Raw genomic sequence first — 19,082 nt, forward strand, 5'->3', positions numbered from 1 at the left:
AGGATATATTGGTCAAATGTTAGCATGCTATGGTAACAAAAAATGACATGATATCTGTAGTAGATAACATGGTAACATATGGTATATATGTATACACAGTGATAATAAATATAATATTGGTCATATGTAACATATATGTTTACATTTATGTATTTTCCTGAGAGCCAATACATACACAGTGGTTTGGGCACCCCTGATATTTTTCTAGATTTTCCTTTATAAATTACTGGTTGTTTGGATCAGCAATTTCAGTTAAATATATCATATAGCAGACTAACACACTGATGTATGAGAAGCGAAATGAAGGGTTTAGGATTTACAGAAAGTGTGCAATAATTATTTAAACAAAAGTAGGCAGGTGCCTATATGTGGGCACCCTTGTTGTTTTATTGATTTGAAAACATTTAACACTAATTATTGGAACATAAAATTTGTTTTGGTAAGCTCACTGACCCTTGACCTGCATTACACAAGTGAAGCCAATCATGAGAAAGGGTATTTAAGGTGGCTGATTGCAAGTTGTATCTTCTCTGAAGAGTAGCACCATGGTAGCCTTTGACAACTGGCAAATAGCTACTTGATCCATTACAAGATATGCAAGTAATGAGATATACATTTGGATGATTATTATTTCTTAACATAAAAAAAATGTTCAATCCTTTTTTGCATTAATATTTATTTAGTCCACAAAACTTCACATATTACATTGTTAATAGAATCAAAATATTTAAAATATTTTAATATTTTATTTTATATTATATATATTTTTTACATTTTATTTCACCGGTTGTTGTTTATATATTTGTTCATTTATTTACAAACTACATGCAGTACTAAACTCGTGGCCACCAGGGGGCGACGTTGGCCTACCACTTGCTGACGTCAGATGTCACATGACTGGCAGGAGGCGAAAACAGGAAGCGTTTTTCTCTTTGTTTCGAAAGTAAATGTTGGACTGTTGAATGCTGCGGAATGTGACAGTTATGTGTTCCCAACTTTAATTGAACTAGACTCTTTTTTTCCTTCACGTTTGGTTGACGTATTATGACTTACTAATCGTTAGCTTGATTGGAGAACATTATTTACACCCTGAAAGGTACGTTCACATTTTATTTTTACTCCCAATTCAAAAGCTAAATGATGAACAGCTGACTTTTTTTTGGTTGATTTGTGTGTGCTGCTGATTATTGCAATGTCATGACAAATGGTCATTCTTTATTTTAAGCATGCATTGACCGATTTAATTTATCAATAAGACACCCGAAATGACAAGAAATACTCTTAATGGTGATGAAAGAGTGTATTATTGGCGCTAAATTCTGGGCCCGTAAGCCTCCTTAAGTCACATAAGTGGAACAAGTAGACGAAGAAAAACATCAGCACGGAATGACAGAAACATTGTGACGGATGTGAAGAAAGAACCAAAAACAACTGTAGGTGACATCAGCAACAACCTGCAGAGAGCAGGAGTGAATATTTCATGAATACATATTTTCATGAATACATACAATGGCTACACCACAAGACGCACACCATTCATTTGCAAGAAGAATGGGAAAGGGAACGAACAGGAAGTTGCCAAAAAGTATGGCGGGTAACAGCACAGTTGGGCCAATCCTCCACCAAAATGTTTTTTTCCACCTTGGTACATCTTGCTGATTTTGGTGGTCACTGCAATTTTTGCACCTTGAATGATGCTCTTCCAGTATGTTTATGGGCCTGCAATTAATTGCTATCCACTCGGCACTGCTGTAGTTTTTAATTGTCATTTATACAGTGGTACATGGGAATAGAGTGTCAGGCATTGCTGAGGGCGGCTAATTGGGGGTTTCTGTCAATGTGAGTCAATGGCTGTGTTCGAAAGTGCATTCTAACTACTACATAATTCCATGCCCATACTATCCACACTCCATACTGCATACCCAATCCATCAGACAGTATGCAAAGCGTTTACACTACAGTGTACTACATGATAACCCACAATGCATTGCGCTCCTATCCGAGCTGAAATCGACAGGCTGAAGCTGATTTTGCTTTAGCTCTAAACTCTTTAAATACATCACTTTGAGATTTTTTTTTTTTAAATCAGGCGAAAAAGTGGCCGTTTAGATCCTGAGTGTGCCATTTATTTGTCCAAATGCCAACCGTTTACAATTTCGTTCGGACGAATTCAGCAAAATTTAAGCTAGCCGAAGTGAGCAACGCACTTTCGGTTATTTGCACAAAATAAAACACCCCCTTACTTTTCTCATACAAAAAACAAAGTGATAAATCACTGCTTTTACTCTGAAAACAAGAAGCGAACCAACTCGCAATATATCGTTCTTGACACCGCCGTTTGGTCCATCCTGCTGCTCAGTGTTCAGCCAATGTTTTTTTTTCTTCGCGGTGACGTCACATCGCGTTGCATCCTGGGTTTTGTGTGATTGGAAGCTAATGATACATACTCAACATTTCTGGCGAATGCAGTGTACATCCGGGAACTTCTCGCATACTCAAAATGGCATACTGCCAGTGTAGACACACTGCATACACAAAGAGTTAGTATGAGTAATAGGTAAGTATGCGGTTTCGAACACAGCCAATGCGAACTGAAGAGCTAGCAGCGCTAAACATTAGTGGCACACTAGCTAGTCATCAACACATTGATAAAACATACATACATTATAGCAATCTAACTGACCTTATTTAGGTTATATTTGATAAATCTATGACAGGAACAACTTCAAATTAAAAGCACAAAATGACGACAAAGCCACCTATGTATCGTATATATCTCCATATATCATCTAAAAAGAGAAGCATATCTCTTGTTTGGGTGGCACTATCTCTACTGAATGCTCTTCCATACGGTAGACATGTTCCACAGATGCCGAGCATTTTAGTGCTATCTAGGGTGTAATCATTGAAGTGTAACAGCAGGACAAATACACTTTCCTCCCACATTCCAAAAACATGCTAGGTTCATTGGCGACTCCGGATTGTCCATAGGTATGAATGTGAGTGGGAATGGTTGTTTGTCTATACGTGCCATAAACAAGGGAAGACCGTATATGCTCCCACCCACTGAAGCATATAACTAAAAAGCACAGTGAATAATCAGAAAACGCACAATACTTCTTTCATCAAAATTAAAGTCATTTCATCATTTTATTTTAAACTTTATTCCATGGTCCTTGAAGAAGACCGTCCTCTGGAAAATGTCTGAGTGACTGAGAATGGTGTTTCCCATCATGGATAGCAGCTAGGAAGAAAACATTGAATGTTGTGGCTGAATTGGTGTTTTCCTCCAGGGTCAGAGGTCAGCATGGGGTCTGCGGTGGAGAGAACGGATGAACATGTGAGGGAGTATCTGATCTATCGGGGCTTCACCAACACACTGAAACATTTGGACAGCGAGATGAAAGCCGACAAGGAGAAAGGCTTCAGGGTGACATGCCAATAAAATGTTTTGTTGTTGTTGTTGTTGCATCTTCTTTTCATGTGGAGGGTTAATGACAGGCTTTGGCTTTGGTGCTCTTCAGGTGGACAAGATCATCGACCAGCTGCTCCAGTTCATCCAGAGCTTTGACCTGACGGGTCTGAAGGACTACTGGCTGTACTTGGACAGACGTCTGTTCTGCAGACTGGAGGACGTTTACCGATCCACCGTGAACAAACTGAGAGCCAGCCTGTATCGATATTATGTGGTCAACACCATCCAGGTAACACCAACCGCAAACAAGCTCTAGTTGGTGGTTGCTATCTTTCTGTCCTCCTCACCCGCCAGAAAGCAAACTTAGAGAAGACCCAGGAGTTTTTCCAGAAGCAGGCTTTGGAGCTGCAGGGTCAGGCTGAGTGGCGTGATTGGTTTATCCTGCCGTTTATCCCTGCACCTGAACACAACCCGGCCTTCGCTCCTTATTTCTCCCGCCAGTGGTCGGAGACCTTCTTGGTTTCATTGCACAACTTCCTGTCTGTGCTTTTCCAGTCCATGCATATCCTTCAGCCAAGTGCGGCCATTAATTTTCATTGTTAGCATGTAGCACTACTGCTAAAAGTTTAATGGACAAAATAAAACCATAATGCTTCCAATGGGATGCTGATGGGGTGGCTGTATCTTCCAGCATACGACGTGTGCTCCCCATTCAGCTGGGAAATTTGGTTCAAACTCACAGGCGACGCAGCAACTCCATTAGCTTACTTACGTTACCTCTCAGTAGTAGTGATGTGCGGATCGATACAGAAATATTGATACCGCCGATATCGGCTTTTTAGGCTCTTATATTGATTCTCAAATCAAAATATCGATACTTTGATGGATCAATCATTTGAGATGATGAAAATCAACAGGAACACAGTGGATGGTAACTAAATTATCGAGACCTTGACTAAATTATACGAATTATATAACATGAATACATTCCTCTAATGTCTTATATTGGTTATTTTATTATTTGAAATACACTGCTTTAAAATTTGCCCGACATGTTTGGTGTACTCTATTTCCTCTATTTCTACCGCCAATACCAATACCTGTCTTGTGTTCTCTGCACTTGCTTCGTCCATTTCTGTCTCACGCCTTCCTTTTTGGAAAAGAAAACAAACAAACAAACAGTGTCACTCGGATACTGTGAACATCCAGCAGCAACACAACATTTTGGCATGACTACTATTTTGATGAAAAATATACTGAACCAAGTCTAGGAGGCACTCCGAGAAGTGTTTGTTTACTCTGCTTTAGCCGAGTGCTCTCACCCCGATAACGTCACTTTCGGAAACGAGGCCGAGCTACGAGAGCTAGCTATAGCTAACTATAAATGTCATTTTTGCGAATTTGCCATTCACAATGTAACAATGTCCAAACATCTATGGTAACATATTTAAGTAAAGTTGATGAAAAGATGGAGCAGCTGGTTCATGGGTGCAATCAATGCTCCCCTTTGTTGGTTTTCCTTAACTGGGCTTCACCTCAGCCGGTGCTGCTGAGTTTTGATGCTGAAGTCCAGAAGACAACGAGTGTCATGGAGGAGAATGAGCAGCTGCGTCAACTGGTGAGTGAGGGCATTAAGAAATTTGACACAATGACACAACCAAACTGTTTTGTTTGGATTAAAAACATCTACTAGCAGCTACTGACACCTTGTGACCAATGAGGAATACTGCATTCATAATTCAAATATGTCTTCTTAGTGCTTTATACTTGTATTTTACTTCATTTAGCCTATTTAGGCTTGAAAATGCTTAATTTAGGCAACAACAATAGCGTAATTTGCTAATTAAGATACTGTATGTTTGAAAAAACATGATCGAACTAAGCTGTAAAATTGTGGACGGGCGACCAAACATCCTGTTATCCCAGGACATTTTTCATGTCCAGTCCTGGCGTTCTGTTTTTTGGGTTTTTTTTAGGTTCCATCTCGCTTCTAGATTACCTGGCAAGTTCTAAATAAATAGTGATGCCATCTCCGAGTAACTGTGGGCACTTTCATAGCCCATATTAAGCTGGACATAACCTGGTCCCGACCAGACTATGAGCATAGCCTAAGTTACCATGGTGATACAGCTGCTTTAAAAGAGCTACTTTCGCTGCTAACCCACTAAACAGAATACCCCCTTGATTTCCGAAACAACAGGCTTTTATTGCAGGTTTTATTGCAGGCCCAATAATCCCTAATACCTACTGTTGTGGCCGTAACCCATGCCACATCCTGTCTTTCCTCCACTCAGCTCCCATAGCAGTGAAACACATTTACAGCAACATAGCTGAGAACCTGGGCTGCACGACGGATGAGTGGTTAGCACGCAGGCCTCACAGCTAGGAGACCCAAGTTCAATTCCACCCTCTGCCATCTCTGTGTGGAGTTTGCATGTTCTCCCCATGCATGCGTGGGTTTCCTCCCCCATTCCAAAAACATGCTAGGTTAATTGGCGACTCCAAATTGTCCATAGGTATGAATGTGAGTGTGAATGGTTGTTTGTCTATATGTGCCCTGTGATATGTGCCCCCGCGACACTCGTGAGGATAAGCGGTAGAAAATAAATGAATACCTGAGAACGTGTCTTAGCTTCTTTTCACTGATTTGTGTCTACTTTATTGGCTAATAGGAGTGTAAAGGTAACTATAGGGGTGTTAGTTCATGTCTAGGGGACTTTAGTAATGTTAAAAAGCATATTTACAAGGTCAAACAGGTTTTCAATGGTCTAACTGCAAAAAAGTTCCATTTATAAGTCAGGAATACTGTTTTGCCGTTTAATGACAATAAATGGTTGACTATATTTTGATTATAATGTGAGGTCTCACCCGGCATGTCATCTGTCCTCACTTTTGCGGCAGTCTTCTTGCTCCCGCCGCTTGCTGTTATGTTCATTTTCAGCCATTTGTATTGAGTTGTGGACTCCTGTAGAGCAGCTACACACACGACAACCCGCACACAAAGCTTTCTATTCTAAGCTATTCCATTTATTCCACCCACTGCACTCCTCTAGCTAGGTACGCCCACTCCGCTGTGATCGGTCACAATCCCAAGCGCTCCCGAGGACTTCCGGATACGCATGTCCGTGTTTACCGAGTGCTGGCAATCTGCTGCCCATATAAGGAAGTCCAGATCGCATCACATCCATCCCATCCCTCAGGGCTCACTTCCAAATGCACAAACCTCATTATGTAACGCTTTGGCTTCGTTTAACACGAGAATACAACATTCTAGCTACGTTTAGAGGTCATAAAAGCATAATAGGTCTTTTTGTCTCACCTCATGTCTTTCAGCTGTTCGCCCTGCAAACAGAAAGCCGAGAGCAGAAGGACACAGACGAGGTGGTGCATCTCAAGCTGCCGGCATACGTCCAGAATATGGATCGACTGGGCGACACCGAGCTGTGAGAAACTCTCATCTCTGTCTTTACTCGTGTCGCCATGTTTTCAGGCTTATTTTGCCAACGACGTTGCATCAGCTTGTGGTTTGTGTTCTCTTAGTAACGCCAACCAGCACAGGACTTGAACTAATCTAACAAAATGTGCTTTAACTTGCATATGACATTTTATTTAATGTAATAAGTTATTAATTCAATTGTAAATTAATCGTTTAAATATTACATGTGCAGAACACATTTTTGAGCATTGACAGTAATGTTGCTGTCCACTCGAGATCGAATGGGCTGTTTTTTAGATTCTTTTCCTAAAAGTGGTTTTATTTTTTTATTTTTGTTGTTGTGATTCAATTGTAGGAGAAAGTGAAAGTTCAATAAATGGTTGTGATTTTTCCCCTGTGTAATTGCAATGGGGACATTTGTTGACGTCATTAATGTACAGATATAAAGAAGGAAAATATTGTATGTGCAACATCGGTTATTAGAGTACACCTGTATTCCTGCAAGTAAAAACACTATAAATGATACACTAACAATTTTAAGACCACATTTTGCACTGTTGGGTCTAAAAGAGGTATTTATACTTTTTATACACCCGATCCCAACTCCATATTTATACGTCTTTTACATTTTTTTGCACAAGAGCCAAAAAGATGATGATGATGATGATGCAACTCTCCACGAATGTGTTTCACTTAAGGCCTAAAAATGGCAGAAGTGCATTTGATAAGAGCTCGGCAGGGATCATGTAGATGGCAAAATCACAGATGATAGAAAAGGAGGAAGTGAGAGAGTGTGGAGGAGTGTATCGTGCGGAAGGTTAAACTTTGTATGAAAATTTCAATATTCAAAATTTCTCATAGTTCAGTTCCAAATGTGAAAATTGTAAATAGTTCTTGGTGTTACTGTATAAAACAACCCTAAAACAACCCAATCATGTGTGTGTTCTGTGAACAAATATACCACACTCATGCTTTTTCGACCTTTTGTATTGAGTTGTGGACTCCTATAGAGCAACTAGACACAATAACCCGCATAGAAAACTTTCTACATCTTCCAGAATCTGCACCTATTCCAGCTTTATTACCTTGAATTTGTGCTTCCCGCCAAAATGGTCTGTTTTAATTTATTACATGTGATTGGTCACATTCCCAAAATACTTCCTGATTTGTGCGAGCAATGCGTTCTGATGTAGTGGGTATAGAAGTTGATAATATTGAATAAAGTCTTTGTAGATTTAATTGAAAAATGTTTAGGAGCCACTGGCCGCTCATGATCTACTGGCTGGAGACCCCTGACTTAGTGTGAGTGTGGGCACCGCTGGTGTTTCTCCGACCTCGCCTGCCCAAGGAGGAGCACTCATTGTCAGACACACTTTGTCAGAGGCACTGCTGGTGCTGTGGAGCTCAGAAGCCGAACGTGAGGGTGCCGTGATTACTAACTGCAGACATGGCCGTTGACAAACGGAGATAAACGGGTATCTTGTCCTGGGCCCAGGCATGAGGGGGTGCCCAGAACTGATGTGTGTGTGTGTGGCGAGGGGGGCACTCTGATTATTTTGTCCCGGGCCAAGTCAAAGCTGTCAACGGCCCTGACTGCAGACAATCTTGGCACAACATCGGTAGTGGAAATGTTTGTTTTTGCGGGACTACCGTGTTCCCCGTAGCCCCTTAGCTTGCCGTGGCTGACTACCACTGATTATTGTACCTTGTTGTGGGTCATTCAAAGCTGCAATAAAAGCCTGCTGTTCCCGCGATCAAGTCTGGTTCTTGTGTGTCTCATTACGGTAGCATTACTGACATCTAGTGACCAGTGTAGAATACTACATATCATGAGCTATGCCTCTTCTGGATGCCTTATATTTGTATTTGACTTCTTTTAGCCATTTTTATGCTTCATTTAGGCAAGACATTCTTTTCAATCAAATTCTATTTTTTTGATGACTGTTTCTCTGTCTTTGAAGGTGTCAGGGAGGAAATGTTAAGCCCTAAGTAGACAAGAGACAGGACAAGCTGTTTGGGAATAGTAAGTGATACAGTTTGATGATGGAATTGCATGTGGAGGCCCGTCAATATGACCTGCAGTTGGCTGGTCAGAGGGACACATTCATCACAAGAAGGTTGGGTTTCTCCTAACTTCTGGATAGCTACACACACACACACATTCGGAAAGAACTGCAGTCTTATCGAAACGCAAAGGGGCTGAGGAAGTCACATAGGAGACACTGGCAAACGTAGGTGTGAAGGAATGAAACACAAACATCTTTTATAAGTCTAAGAACATCGTATTTTCTAACACAGGGACCTGGTGACAAGGCAGCGTCCCGTCAGTGCCGCCAGCACGCCATCCAGGAACTTCTTCTCCACGTTGCTACCACAAGGCCGGCGTACTCCTGCGGTGAAAGCCAAGCCGCTGACGTCGGCATCTTCTCCCAGCCAAGCAGCAGTCGGCAGAAAGGAGCAAGCGAGCAGCCAGGTGACAACGACACCTATCGTTTGGTCGGACCTCCACGTGTGTCAACATATCACATGTCTTTTCTAGTCCTCCAAGTCTAAAGATGGCCTCCAAGTGAAAGCCACCTCCGGCGGTGAAATGTCAAACTCACAACAGTCCACCCAGCAGACCAACCAACCTTCTCATTCACGCCATAAGAGGATCCAAGCTCATGAAAAAGACAGGAAGGAGCTGTTCTCCAAGCCATCACCTCTGGTGCCTACATGACCTTCACCAGCTTCCATGACATATCCATCCCTGTTCTAAACACGTATCTGTGTTGTCTTCAGCTCCAAGACAAGAATCGGGAGGCAGGAGAGCCGGAGCCTTCTAACGAGATCTCCGGCGAAGCTCCTGACTCCTCAAGCGGCAGGAGTGGAGGAGGGCTGTCGGCAGAACAGCCCTTCATCAAACTCAGTCAGGAGGAATATGGAGAACATCATTCCTCCATCATGCATTGCAGGTATGTCTTCAGCGTGTTTGAGGCCAACCAAGATAATCACACGCATCAGTGATTTCTTTATTTGTGCCCCATTTCTGATGTGTGGCACGATGTTAATGTCTAATCAATTACTCGATTAATCCAAGATCCAAGCAACAAACTTCAGATTAATCGACATATAACACATACAATATAATCGAAAAAATAATTGTATATATATATATATATATATATATATATATATATATGAATATATATATGTGTGTGTGTATATATGTATAACTATATATATATATAATAAAATATTTATATTATATGTTATTATTGTATATTATATATTTATATAATAAAAATAATTATATAATATATGTAAAATAATAATAATAATAATAATAATAACTAGTTTGACTAATCCCATTTCAAATGTGATAATCTCTGTCCTTGCTAGCATCTTATTAGCTTGCTGAAGCGTAGATCAGATCTGTCGCCTGTCTATGATGTCATCAGCACCGGACTGTAGTTCTTTGCCAACTAACACAGTTACGCCACAAGCGAATGTTAACAAAAAACGCATTTTTATAGTTTTACAATTATAGTCTAACGTGCATAAAACAATTATTGTAATTCTAATTCTAATGACTTTTACCTTCATTGAAGACGTGATTGTGTGATCATTGAACACACAATGTGGCAGCGAGATCAACATGGTCAACACCCTGATGTTTTGGACAGATTATTTCTTGATCGAGGTAGTTTATGATTTTGTATCATATTTATTATTAATAATTGCTAACTTAATTGTTACCAAAGACGTATTTATGTTTTTTTCCAACCCGAACACTCGGTCCCGAAAAACACACGCTATTGTTTGTCAATCTGACCTCTCAATACTCTTCTTTTCTGCAGGGTAGATTGTTCTGGTCGCCGGGTTGCCAGTTTGGATGTCGATGGTGTTATTAAGGTAAGTCTCATGGAAAAGACATCCAGTAAACGTGGGAAGGATTTCTCCAAATATCTTCTTCTTCAGGTGTGGTCCTTCAATCCCATCATGCAGACCAACGCCACCATCATGTCCAAGTCACCTCTGCTTTCACTGGAGTGGGCCACCAAGCCCGATAGACTGGTATGAAGTGACATGTCATACATATAGATATATATACATATATATATAGAATGTTACATCAACTGTAAGGTCTATGATGCGTTCTGCTTGTGTTCAGTTGTTATTGGGTAGCGGCGTTGGCACAGTGCGGCTGTATGACACAGACACCAAGAAGAACCTCTATGAGATGAGCATTGATGAAAGTCATCCGCGGTACTCAAGCCCACGGCATACATTTCCAACTATATGTTACCCAGCATGCTTTGTGGTTTAGAAAATGGTATTGTTTTGCATAATCTTTTTTTTCCCCTCTCAGTATCTTGTCCTTAGCTTGCAGTCCCAGCGGTTCGTCCTTCGTGTGTTCGGCTGCAGCTCTCAATGGAATTGGACTAGTTGAGCCTGCCATCCGTCTTGCCAACCCGGTGTCTGGACAACTCCTGCTGTGGGACACCAAGACCGTCAAACAGCAGGTACCGCCCCAAACACGACGTGATTGAACATTGCAACGATAACCCGCTTCCTCCATCCATGTCTTGGAATCCGACATTGGCTTTTCTTTCTCGTGAGTAAACGGCAGTGTTACTCGCTGCACGTCTCATCACACTTCATTACAATAACAATAATAATAATAATAATAGGAGCTCTTATTTATACAGCACTTTTAAAAGATACTCAAATACCTCATGACATAACCTTCCAACCACAGACGACATCGCAGCGTCCATCCGTTTTTTATATATAATTATAAAGATAATATTATTTAACAAGAAAACTAAAAAAAAAAGAGGAAAAAAAATTCAGCAGTAAATTTTGAAGAATAAAGTAAAGAGAGTTGCAATATTACAAGAAAAACTTTTTTGATAATATAATAATAATAATAATAATGAGGAAAAATATATGTTGCTCTTCTAGTAGTGTCATTTCCATACTGCTTTTAAGTGCTAATAAAAAAATGAATAATAAACAAAACAACAAATAAAGTTGGGAAAATTAGTTTTGCAGAATTATAAAAAGTAAAAAGGGATTAAAGTCATAATTACGACAACAGACTTTACAAAGAGTGAGTTGAATTACTTGGATTTTTTTTTTTAATTATGGAAAAAAATAAACATAACATCAAAATATTAAATGGAATGGAATTATGGGAATAAAGTCATGATTATGTGGAAAATAAAAACAGAGGAGAAATGAAAAAACAGCTGGAATTTTATGGGAATAAAATGAAAATATGATTACAAAAAAGCTGTATTCTAAAAACAGTTGGGACTTTACAAGAAACAATGTCATTAGCATTAGCACAACATTGAAATATCACAGAAAAATATGTGATAGTGTTTTTTAAGAAAGACACAAAATAAAATAAAGTTGTAATTTTTGGAAAAGTAGGTTGGCATCCTTCCTCCCTCGTAAGTCCGTAAACCCTCACAGTTACGGCCAAAATCAGAAAGGAGGGCCATTTGCGGGGCCGTCTATTCAATGCCTGCCCCCAGAGTGCCACAACTCGCCAACGTTGAGCATGTCGAAAACACAGGGAGTGACAGGAAGTGACAGGAAGCTGTAGTAAGCGGGTTATTTCTCCAGCGTGTTTTGGCACTGTATGGACGCCATATGTTTCTTACCTTCTTTGTCACATTGCTGGCACTTACAACTTTTTTTGGCCCCATGGCAGGTTGTTTAGCAGTTATTTAACACTGAGTTTGTACTTGTCTTTATCAGCTCCAGTTTGCTTTGGAACCGGAACCAGTCGCCATCAACTGCACCGCCTTCAATCACAATGGGAACCTGTTGGTGACCGGGGCTGCTGATGGAGTCATTAGACTCTTTGGTCAGTATTTATCTGATGATTGGGGGTCTAACGAGATGAGATGATACATGAGACAAGATTTTCGTCAAATATATGACAATATTTTGCAATCTGCTAATATCATTTCTGCTACATTACACTCTTCTGCACGCTGTGTGTACGCTACCGGCCGCACCTCCACCCACCGAGACAAAGAGACTAAAGGGCTCACTCCGTTCATGCCGGTGTTCTATGGAACAAACCCGCCAAGGTGCATTGAGATGTATATTGAGACCGGCAAAATGATCAAGTTCATTGTCTTTTATTGTGTGCTTCATTTACTTATTTATTATTTCGTTTTTTAAATCTTGCTAAATCTTGTGAGACCCTGCTGATTACTACAGGAATTAGGTCATATTGGAATCAACATTAGCCATATTTGTCTGCTCAGCATTTTATATACGGTAGTCCCTCACCACTTTACGCTTTTTATATTTTTATAGTATATATAGAATTTTATAGAATATTATATATTTAATAGAATTTGATAGCTTCACTCTATCACATTTTAAATATATATATATATATATATACAGTGAAGAAAATAAGTATTTGAACACCCTGCTATTTTGCTATTTCTCCCACTTAGAAATCATGGAGGGGTCTGAAATTTTCATCGTAGGTGCATGTCCACTGTGAGAGAGATAAACTAAAAAGAAAAATCCAGAAATCACAATGCATGATTTTTTTTATTTTTTTTTATTTATTTGTGTGATACAGCTGCTAATAAGTATTTGAACACCTGAGAAAATGAATGTTAATATTTGGTACAGTAGCCTTTGTTTGCTATTACAGAGGTCAAACGTTTCCTGTAGTTTTTCACCAGGTTTGCACACACTGCAGGAGGGATCTTGGCCCACTCCTCCACACAGATCTTCTCTAGATCAGTCAGGTTTCTGGGCTGTCGCTGAGAAACACGGAGTTTGAGCTCCCTCCAAAGATTTTCGATTGGGTTCAGGTCTGGAGACTGGCTGGGCCATGCTAGAACCTTGATATGCTTCTTACGGAGCCACTCCTTGGTTTTCCTGGCTGTGTGCTTCGGGTCGTTGTCGTGTTGGAAGACCCAGCCACGACCCATCTTCAATGCTCTGACAGAGGGAAGGAGGTTGTTCCCCAAAATCTCACAATACACGGCCCCAGTCATCCTCTCTTTAATGCAGTGCACTCGTCCTGTCCCATGTGCAGAAAAACACCCCCAAAGCATGATGCTACCACCCCCATGCTTCACAGTAGGGATGGTGTTCTTCGGATTGTACTCTTCATTCTTCTTCCTCCAAACACGCTTATTGGAATTATGACCAAAAAGTTCTATTTTGGTCTCATCTGACCATAAAACTTTCTCCCATGACTCCTCTGTATCATCCAAATGGTCATATGCAAACTTAAGACGGGCCTTGACATGTGCTGGTTTAAGCAGGGGAACCTTTCGTGCCATGCATGATTTCACATCATGACGTCTTAGTGTATTACCTACAGTAACCTTGGAAACGGTGGTCCCAGCTCTTTTCAGGTCATTGACCAAGTCCTGTCGTGTAGTTCTGGGCTGATTCCTCACCTTTCTTAGAATCATTGAGACCCCACGAGGTGATATCTTGCATGGGGCTCCACTCCGATTGAGATTGACCGTCATGTTTAGCTTCTTCCATTTTCTAATGATAGCTCCAACAGTGGACCTTTTTTCACCAAGCTGCTTGGTAATTGCTCCGTAGCCCTTTCCAGCCTTGTGGAGGTGTACAATTTTGTCTCTGGTGTCTTTGGACAGCTCTTTGGTCTTCGCCATGTTACAAGTTAAAGTCTTACTGATTGTATGGGGTGGACAGGTGTCTTTATGCAGCTAACGACCTCAAACAGGTGCATCTGATTCAGGATGATACATGGAGTGCAGGTGGACTTCTAATGGGCAGACTAACAGGTCTTTCAGGGTCAGAATTCTAGATGATACACAGGTGTTCAAATACTTATTTGCAGCTGTATCACACAAATAAATTGTTAAAAAATCATGCATTGTGATTTCTGGATTTTTCTTTTTAGTTTATCTCTCTCACAGTGGACATGCACCTACGATGAAAATTTCAGACCCCTCCATGATTTCTAAGTGGGAGAAATAGCAAAATAGCAGGGTGTTCAAATACTTATTTTCTTCACTGTATATATCCCGAGGGTGGGATCTCCTGTTTCCTCCTTAATTGGCGACTCCAAAAAAATGTTTATAGGTCTGAATGTGAGTGTCAATGGTTGTTTGGCAACCAGTCCAGGGTGAACCCCGCCTCTTGGCCGAAGACAGCTGGGATAGGCTCCAGCACCCCCGCAACCCTCGTGAGGATAAGTGGTAGAAAATGAATGATATGTAGTATTCTATTAGGTGTCAGAAATTATACTGTAATGTCAAGACACACAAGCACCAGAACAACAGGCTTTTATTGTAGGTTTGAATGATTTTACAACAGGCACAGTGATTCCTAAAACGGCCTACTGTTGGGGCCGTAACCCATGGCACGCTAAAACTCAACTCTGAATCATTGACATCACTTCCTGTCCCGTAGCATCGGAACACATGGACAGCGACGAGCACGAGTTGTATTGATGTGTCTTATATTCTGTTATAACGTCTACTACATTGGGAAATTGGGATGTGACTAGGGTAATCAATCATCAAATCAACTCGACCGTGATTTCCATGAAGTAGAATTTATTTATAAATGCAATATTTTTGGAGCCCTCTAGACAGGAAATAACACCCCTATAGTCACCTTTGCATTGCTATTACTGAATATAGTAGATATAATATAGACTGACACATACTAGCACTGGGAGGGTTTCTTGTTTATTTATTACTTCCAGAGGTTCTTACTATGGCTAATGTAATGTACCATTCTTACATCATCACACCAAGTCTGACGTTCTTTAATTTTATAGTTTTATTGTTTCAACCTTCACGCTCAAATCCAACCCAGAACACAGTTCAACTCGGACACATCTCTCCCACAATGCTACTTCCTCTAGTGGTGGGCAAAACTGTTCATTTCAGTGAATTGGATCATTCCGGTTCATTCAGTAAAAAGATCCGTTCATTCCGGTCATTTCAGTCAATCGGTCGTTAGCCTGTGATCTCCCACTGTGCATAGACCGGGTCAGCCGTGTCGAGTCAGTCCGTTCACTCATGTTCACGTTCGTTCCGACTCAACTGTCGGTCATGAATGAACGGCCGACGAGTTTGGGTCAATCTCTCTCAGCCTTTCAGTCAGCTAAACCCACCCACCCACCCACGGGGCGAGGCATGACGATAGGATAAGACAGGCAAGCATGCAGATATAGTCCCGCCCTGCCAAACGGTGAACTGACTCTCCAGCCAATAAAAAAAAGCATTTGTAACTGAACAGGTATTTTAGCGGCGGTGACCTCGTTCATTAGTTCTTTTGACCCGTTCGTTCATGACTGACACGCTACTAACTTCCTCCTTATCCACCAATGACATTACGAGCGAGGTGCGTTCACTCAGAATGTTCTCCCCGTGTGTGGGTTCTCTCCAGGTACTCCGGCTTCCTCCCATATGCCAAAAAATTTGCATGCTAGGTTAATTTGAGACTAAATTGTCCATAGGTATGAATGTGAGTGTGAATGGTTGTTTGTCTATATGTGCCCTGTGATTGGCTGGCGACCAGTCCAGGGTGTCAAAGTCCGCCCCAATCGGCTCCAGCATACCAGCATGAATGGTTGGAAGATTGCAATTCCAACTGGTCGTTACAGCAACATTACTGCAACATTACATCTAGTCAGTGTGTCTTTCAGTGCCTTATATTTGTAGTTATTAGTTAGCTTGGTCATTTTTATCATTGAAAATGCTTCATGTGTAGTGATATTTGCTGTTGAAGTAATCCGAGTATGCACTGCTCTCCTTCAGACATGCAGCAGTATGAGAGCGCTATGAGCTGGAAAGCTCATGACGGAGAAGTTCACAGCGTGGAGTTCAGCTGCGATGAAAACACCGTCTTTAGCATTGGAGAAGATGGCAAGGTGCGTTGCTGAATGTGGTGTCATGTTTACTGTGTGACGTGACGCACCATCACCACACACTTGTGCCCTCAGTTCGTGCAGTGGAACATCCATCGTTGTGGAGTCAAACAGGCGGAGCAGATCTTGCCTCAGGATGCCACCGGACCTTTTGTCCTGTCGGGCTACAGCGGCTATAAACAAGTATTTACTCATATTATTATTCTCCATAAAACCAATATCTATCTTATTACAGTTTCGGGGCAGTTCATTGTGTGATGTGCATTGTTAGCTAGCTCGTTTTAACTCATTTTCTGCCATCATAATGCACAGAAAAGAGATTGTTTCATAGAAGGATCGCATTGGAGGACATTTTCACTTGAATGGTTATGTGCATATTGACTTGATTATGCCTTCAAAAAAGAAATGAAATGGAACTTTTGTTCAGGTTCAGGTTCCCAGGGGTCGCCTCTTCGCCTTTGACTCGGAAGGACAACATGTCCTCACCTGTTCCAACTCTGGAGGACTCATTTATAAAGTAAACACAGCATCTAATATGACATTTGAAACGTGTTCCAAGGAAGCTTTCCATTGAGTCGTCTTTGTGTCCCCTCCCCCTTGTCCAGCTGACCAATAACGAGCCAGCTCTGAAGAGCACGTTGTCCCTGGGCGGACACAAAGCACCGGTGGTGACGGTGGATTGGTGCTCGGCTTTGGACTGTGGTACTTGCCTCACCGCCTCCATGGATGGAAAGATCAAACTCAGTACCATCCTGGCACAGAAGTCCTGAGAGCATCTTCACCATACGTACATGATGTCATATCAGCACAAAAACATTAAAGGGTCAATGCAGCTTCAACATTGTCATTATTTTGTGTTTGCACATTTGAAAAAGTAGTTTTCAAAAAGAAAACTTCCAGACCATATATTTTGACATTTTTATTTTGGATTTTCCTCACATTAATAATTTGTTTAGGATATTTGCATACTGAAACAAATTTAAAGAATAATTTCATAACAAAAAACTGAGTTCGGTTGGGAACAGCCCATTCGCTTGGCTATGTCACTGTAGCCCAAACCGGCCTCCACCGTACCCAGAGACGGTGTTCACGTGATAAACATGGCATGATGTCGTTCACTGGACTAACAATACTGGCCTATTTTTGGGCCTTTTATATAGGCCACCAAAACCAATCCTCAAATGATGCATTGTGGAATGTGTATTTGGTCCACTTTTGCATGTCCCCTCAGGGGCACTGTGCTTTCTGCAGTCGTCCACTAGCGCTAATAATTTCCCATAATACTCCAACCAGCCTTCTTAGCCTCCTGGTGCTCAGTGAAGATGGAGGTGGAGTTGACCAAACCACCAGGGGTCATATGTGATCAGTGTCTACGCTTATTTGATTCAATTTCTGATTTTGTCATGTTTTTGTCATCTTTTAAGTAGAGCTGACATTTGTTTTGATTAAATTAATCTGTTTTCCACTTGATTAATCATGATTTGCAACTATGTGGGAAATATTCAAATTTTGACTATACAATGCATCCGGAAAGTATTCACAGCGCTTCACTTTTTCCACATTTTGTCATGTTACAGCCTCATTTCAAATTGTATTAATTTAATCTCTTACCTCAAAATTCTACACAAAATACTCCATTATGACAATGTGAAAAAAGGTCTTTTTGACATGTTTTGAATTTATTAAAAATAGAAAACTAAGAAATCACATTTACATAAGTATTCACAGCCTTTGCCATGAAGCTCAAAATTGAGCTCAGGTGCATCTTTTTTCCACTGATCATCCTTGAGATCTTTCTACAGCTTAATTGGAGTCCACCTACAGTAAATTCAGTTGATTGGACATGATTTGGAAAGGCACACACCTGTCTATATAAGGTCCCACAGTTGACTGTGCATGTCAGAGCACAAACACCAAGCATGAAGTCAAAAGAACTGTCTGTAGACCTGCGAGACAGCATTGTCTTGAGGCACAAATCTGGGGAAGGATACAGACAAATTTCTGCTGCTTTGAAGGTCCCAATGAGCACAGTGGCCTCCATTATTCGTAAATGGAAGACGTTTGGAACCACCAGGACTCTTCCTAGAGCTGGCCGGCCTTCTAAACTGAGCGATCGGGGAAGAAGGGCCTTAGTCAGGGAGGTGACCAAGGCCCCGATGGTCACTCTGTCAGAGCTCCAGCGTTCCTCTGTGGAGAGAGGAGAGCCTTCCAGAAGGACAACCATCTCTGCAGCAATCCACCAATCAGGCCTGTATGGTAGAGTGGCCAGACGAAAGCCACTCCTTAGTAAAAGGAACATGGCAGCCCGTCTGGAATTTGCCAAAAAGCACCTGAATGACTCT

General features: G+C 41.1%; 1 protein-coding gene across 2 annotated transcripts; it reads left to right on the forward strand.

Annotated features, from left to right (window-relative positions):
• Nucleotides 1-882: 882 nt before the first annotated feature.
• wdr91 (WD repeat domain 91) lies at nucleotides 883-17,573 on the forward strand. 2 transcript variants are annotated; one of them, XM_058057262.1, is made up of 18 exons: nucleotides 884-1,096; nucleotides 3,294-3,430; nucleotides 3,525-3,704; nucleotides 3,770-3,976; nucleotides 4,950-5,033; nucleotides 6,749-6,858; nucleotides 9,150-9,324; nucleotides 9,391-9,558; nucleotides 9,633-9,805; nucleotides 10,691-10,745; nucleotides 10,812-10,907; nucleotides 11,005-11,099; nucleotides 11,203-11,356; nucleotides 12,603-12,711; nucleotides 16,631-16,743; nucleotides 16,816-16,923; nucleotides 17,168-17,257; nucleotides 17,346-17,573. In XM_058057262.1, exons 2-18 carry the CDS (start codon nucleotides 3,308-3,310, stop codon nucleotides 17,508-17,510), a joined length of 2,205 nt encoding a protein of 734 aa, XP_057913245.1. In that variant the 5' UTR covers nucleotides 884-1,096; nucleotides 3,294-3,307; the 3' UTR covers nucleotides 17,511-17,573. The 2 variants fall into 2 exon arrangements, with proteins under 2 accessions (XP_057913246.1, XP_057913245.1); XM_058057263.1 differs by lacking the exons at nucleotides 3,770-3,976; nucleotides 4,950-5,033 and having other exon boundaries at nucleotides 883-1,096.
• Nucleotides 17,574-19,082: the final 1,509 nt, after the last annotated feature.

This window comes from Doryrhamphus excisus, chromosome 19, assembly GCF_030265055.1.
Source record: "Doryrhamphus excisus isolate RoL2022-K1 chromosome 19, RoL_Dexc_1.0, whole genome shotgun sequence".
Classification (NCBI taxonomy): Eukaryota; Metazoa; Chordata; class Actinopteri; order Syngnathiformes; family Syngnathidae; genus Doryrhamphus; species Doryrhamphus excisus.

Excerpts from the sequence above, each read along its gene's own strand:
- wdr91 (XM_058057262.1), top strand. The coding sequence starts at position 3,308 with ATGGGGTCTGCGGTGGAGAGAACGGATGAACATGTGAGGGAGTATCTG. Across the intron at positions 9,806-10,690 it reads TCCTCCATCATGCATTGCAG|GGTAGATTGTTCTGGTCGCC; the intron begins GTATGTCTTCAG and ends TCTTTTCTGCAG. Across the intron at positions 12,712-16,630 it reads TGGAGTCATTAGACTCTTTG|ACATGCAGCAGTATGAGAGC; the intron begins GTCAGTATTTAT and ends GCTCTCCTTCAG.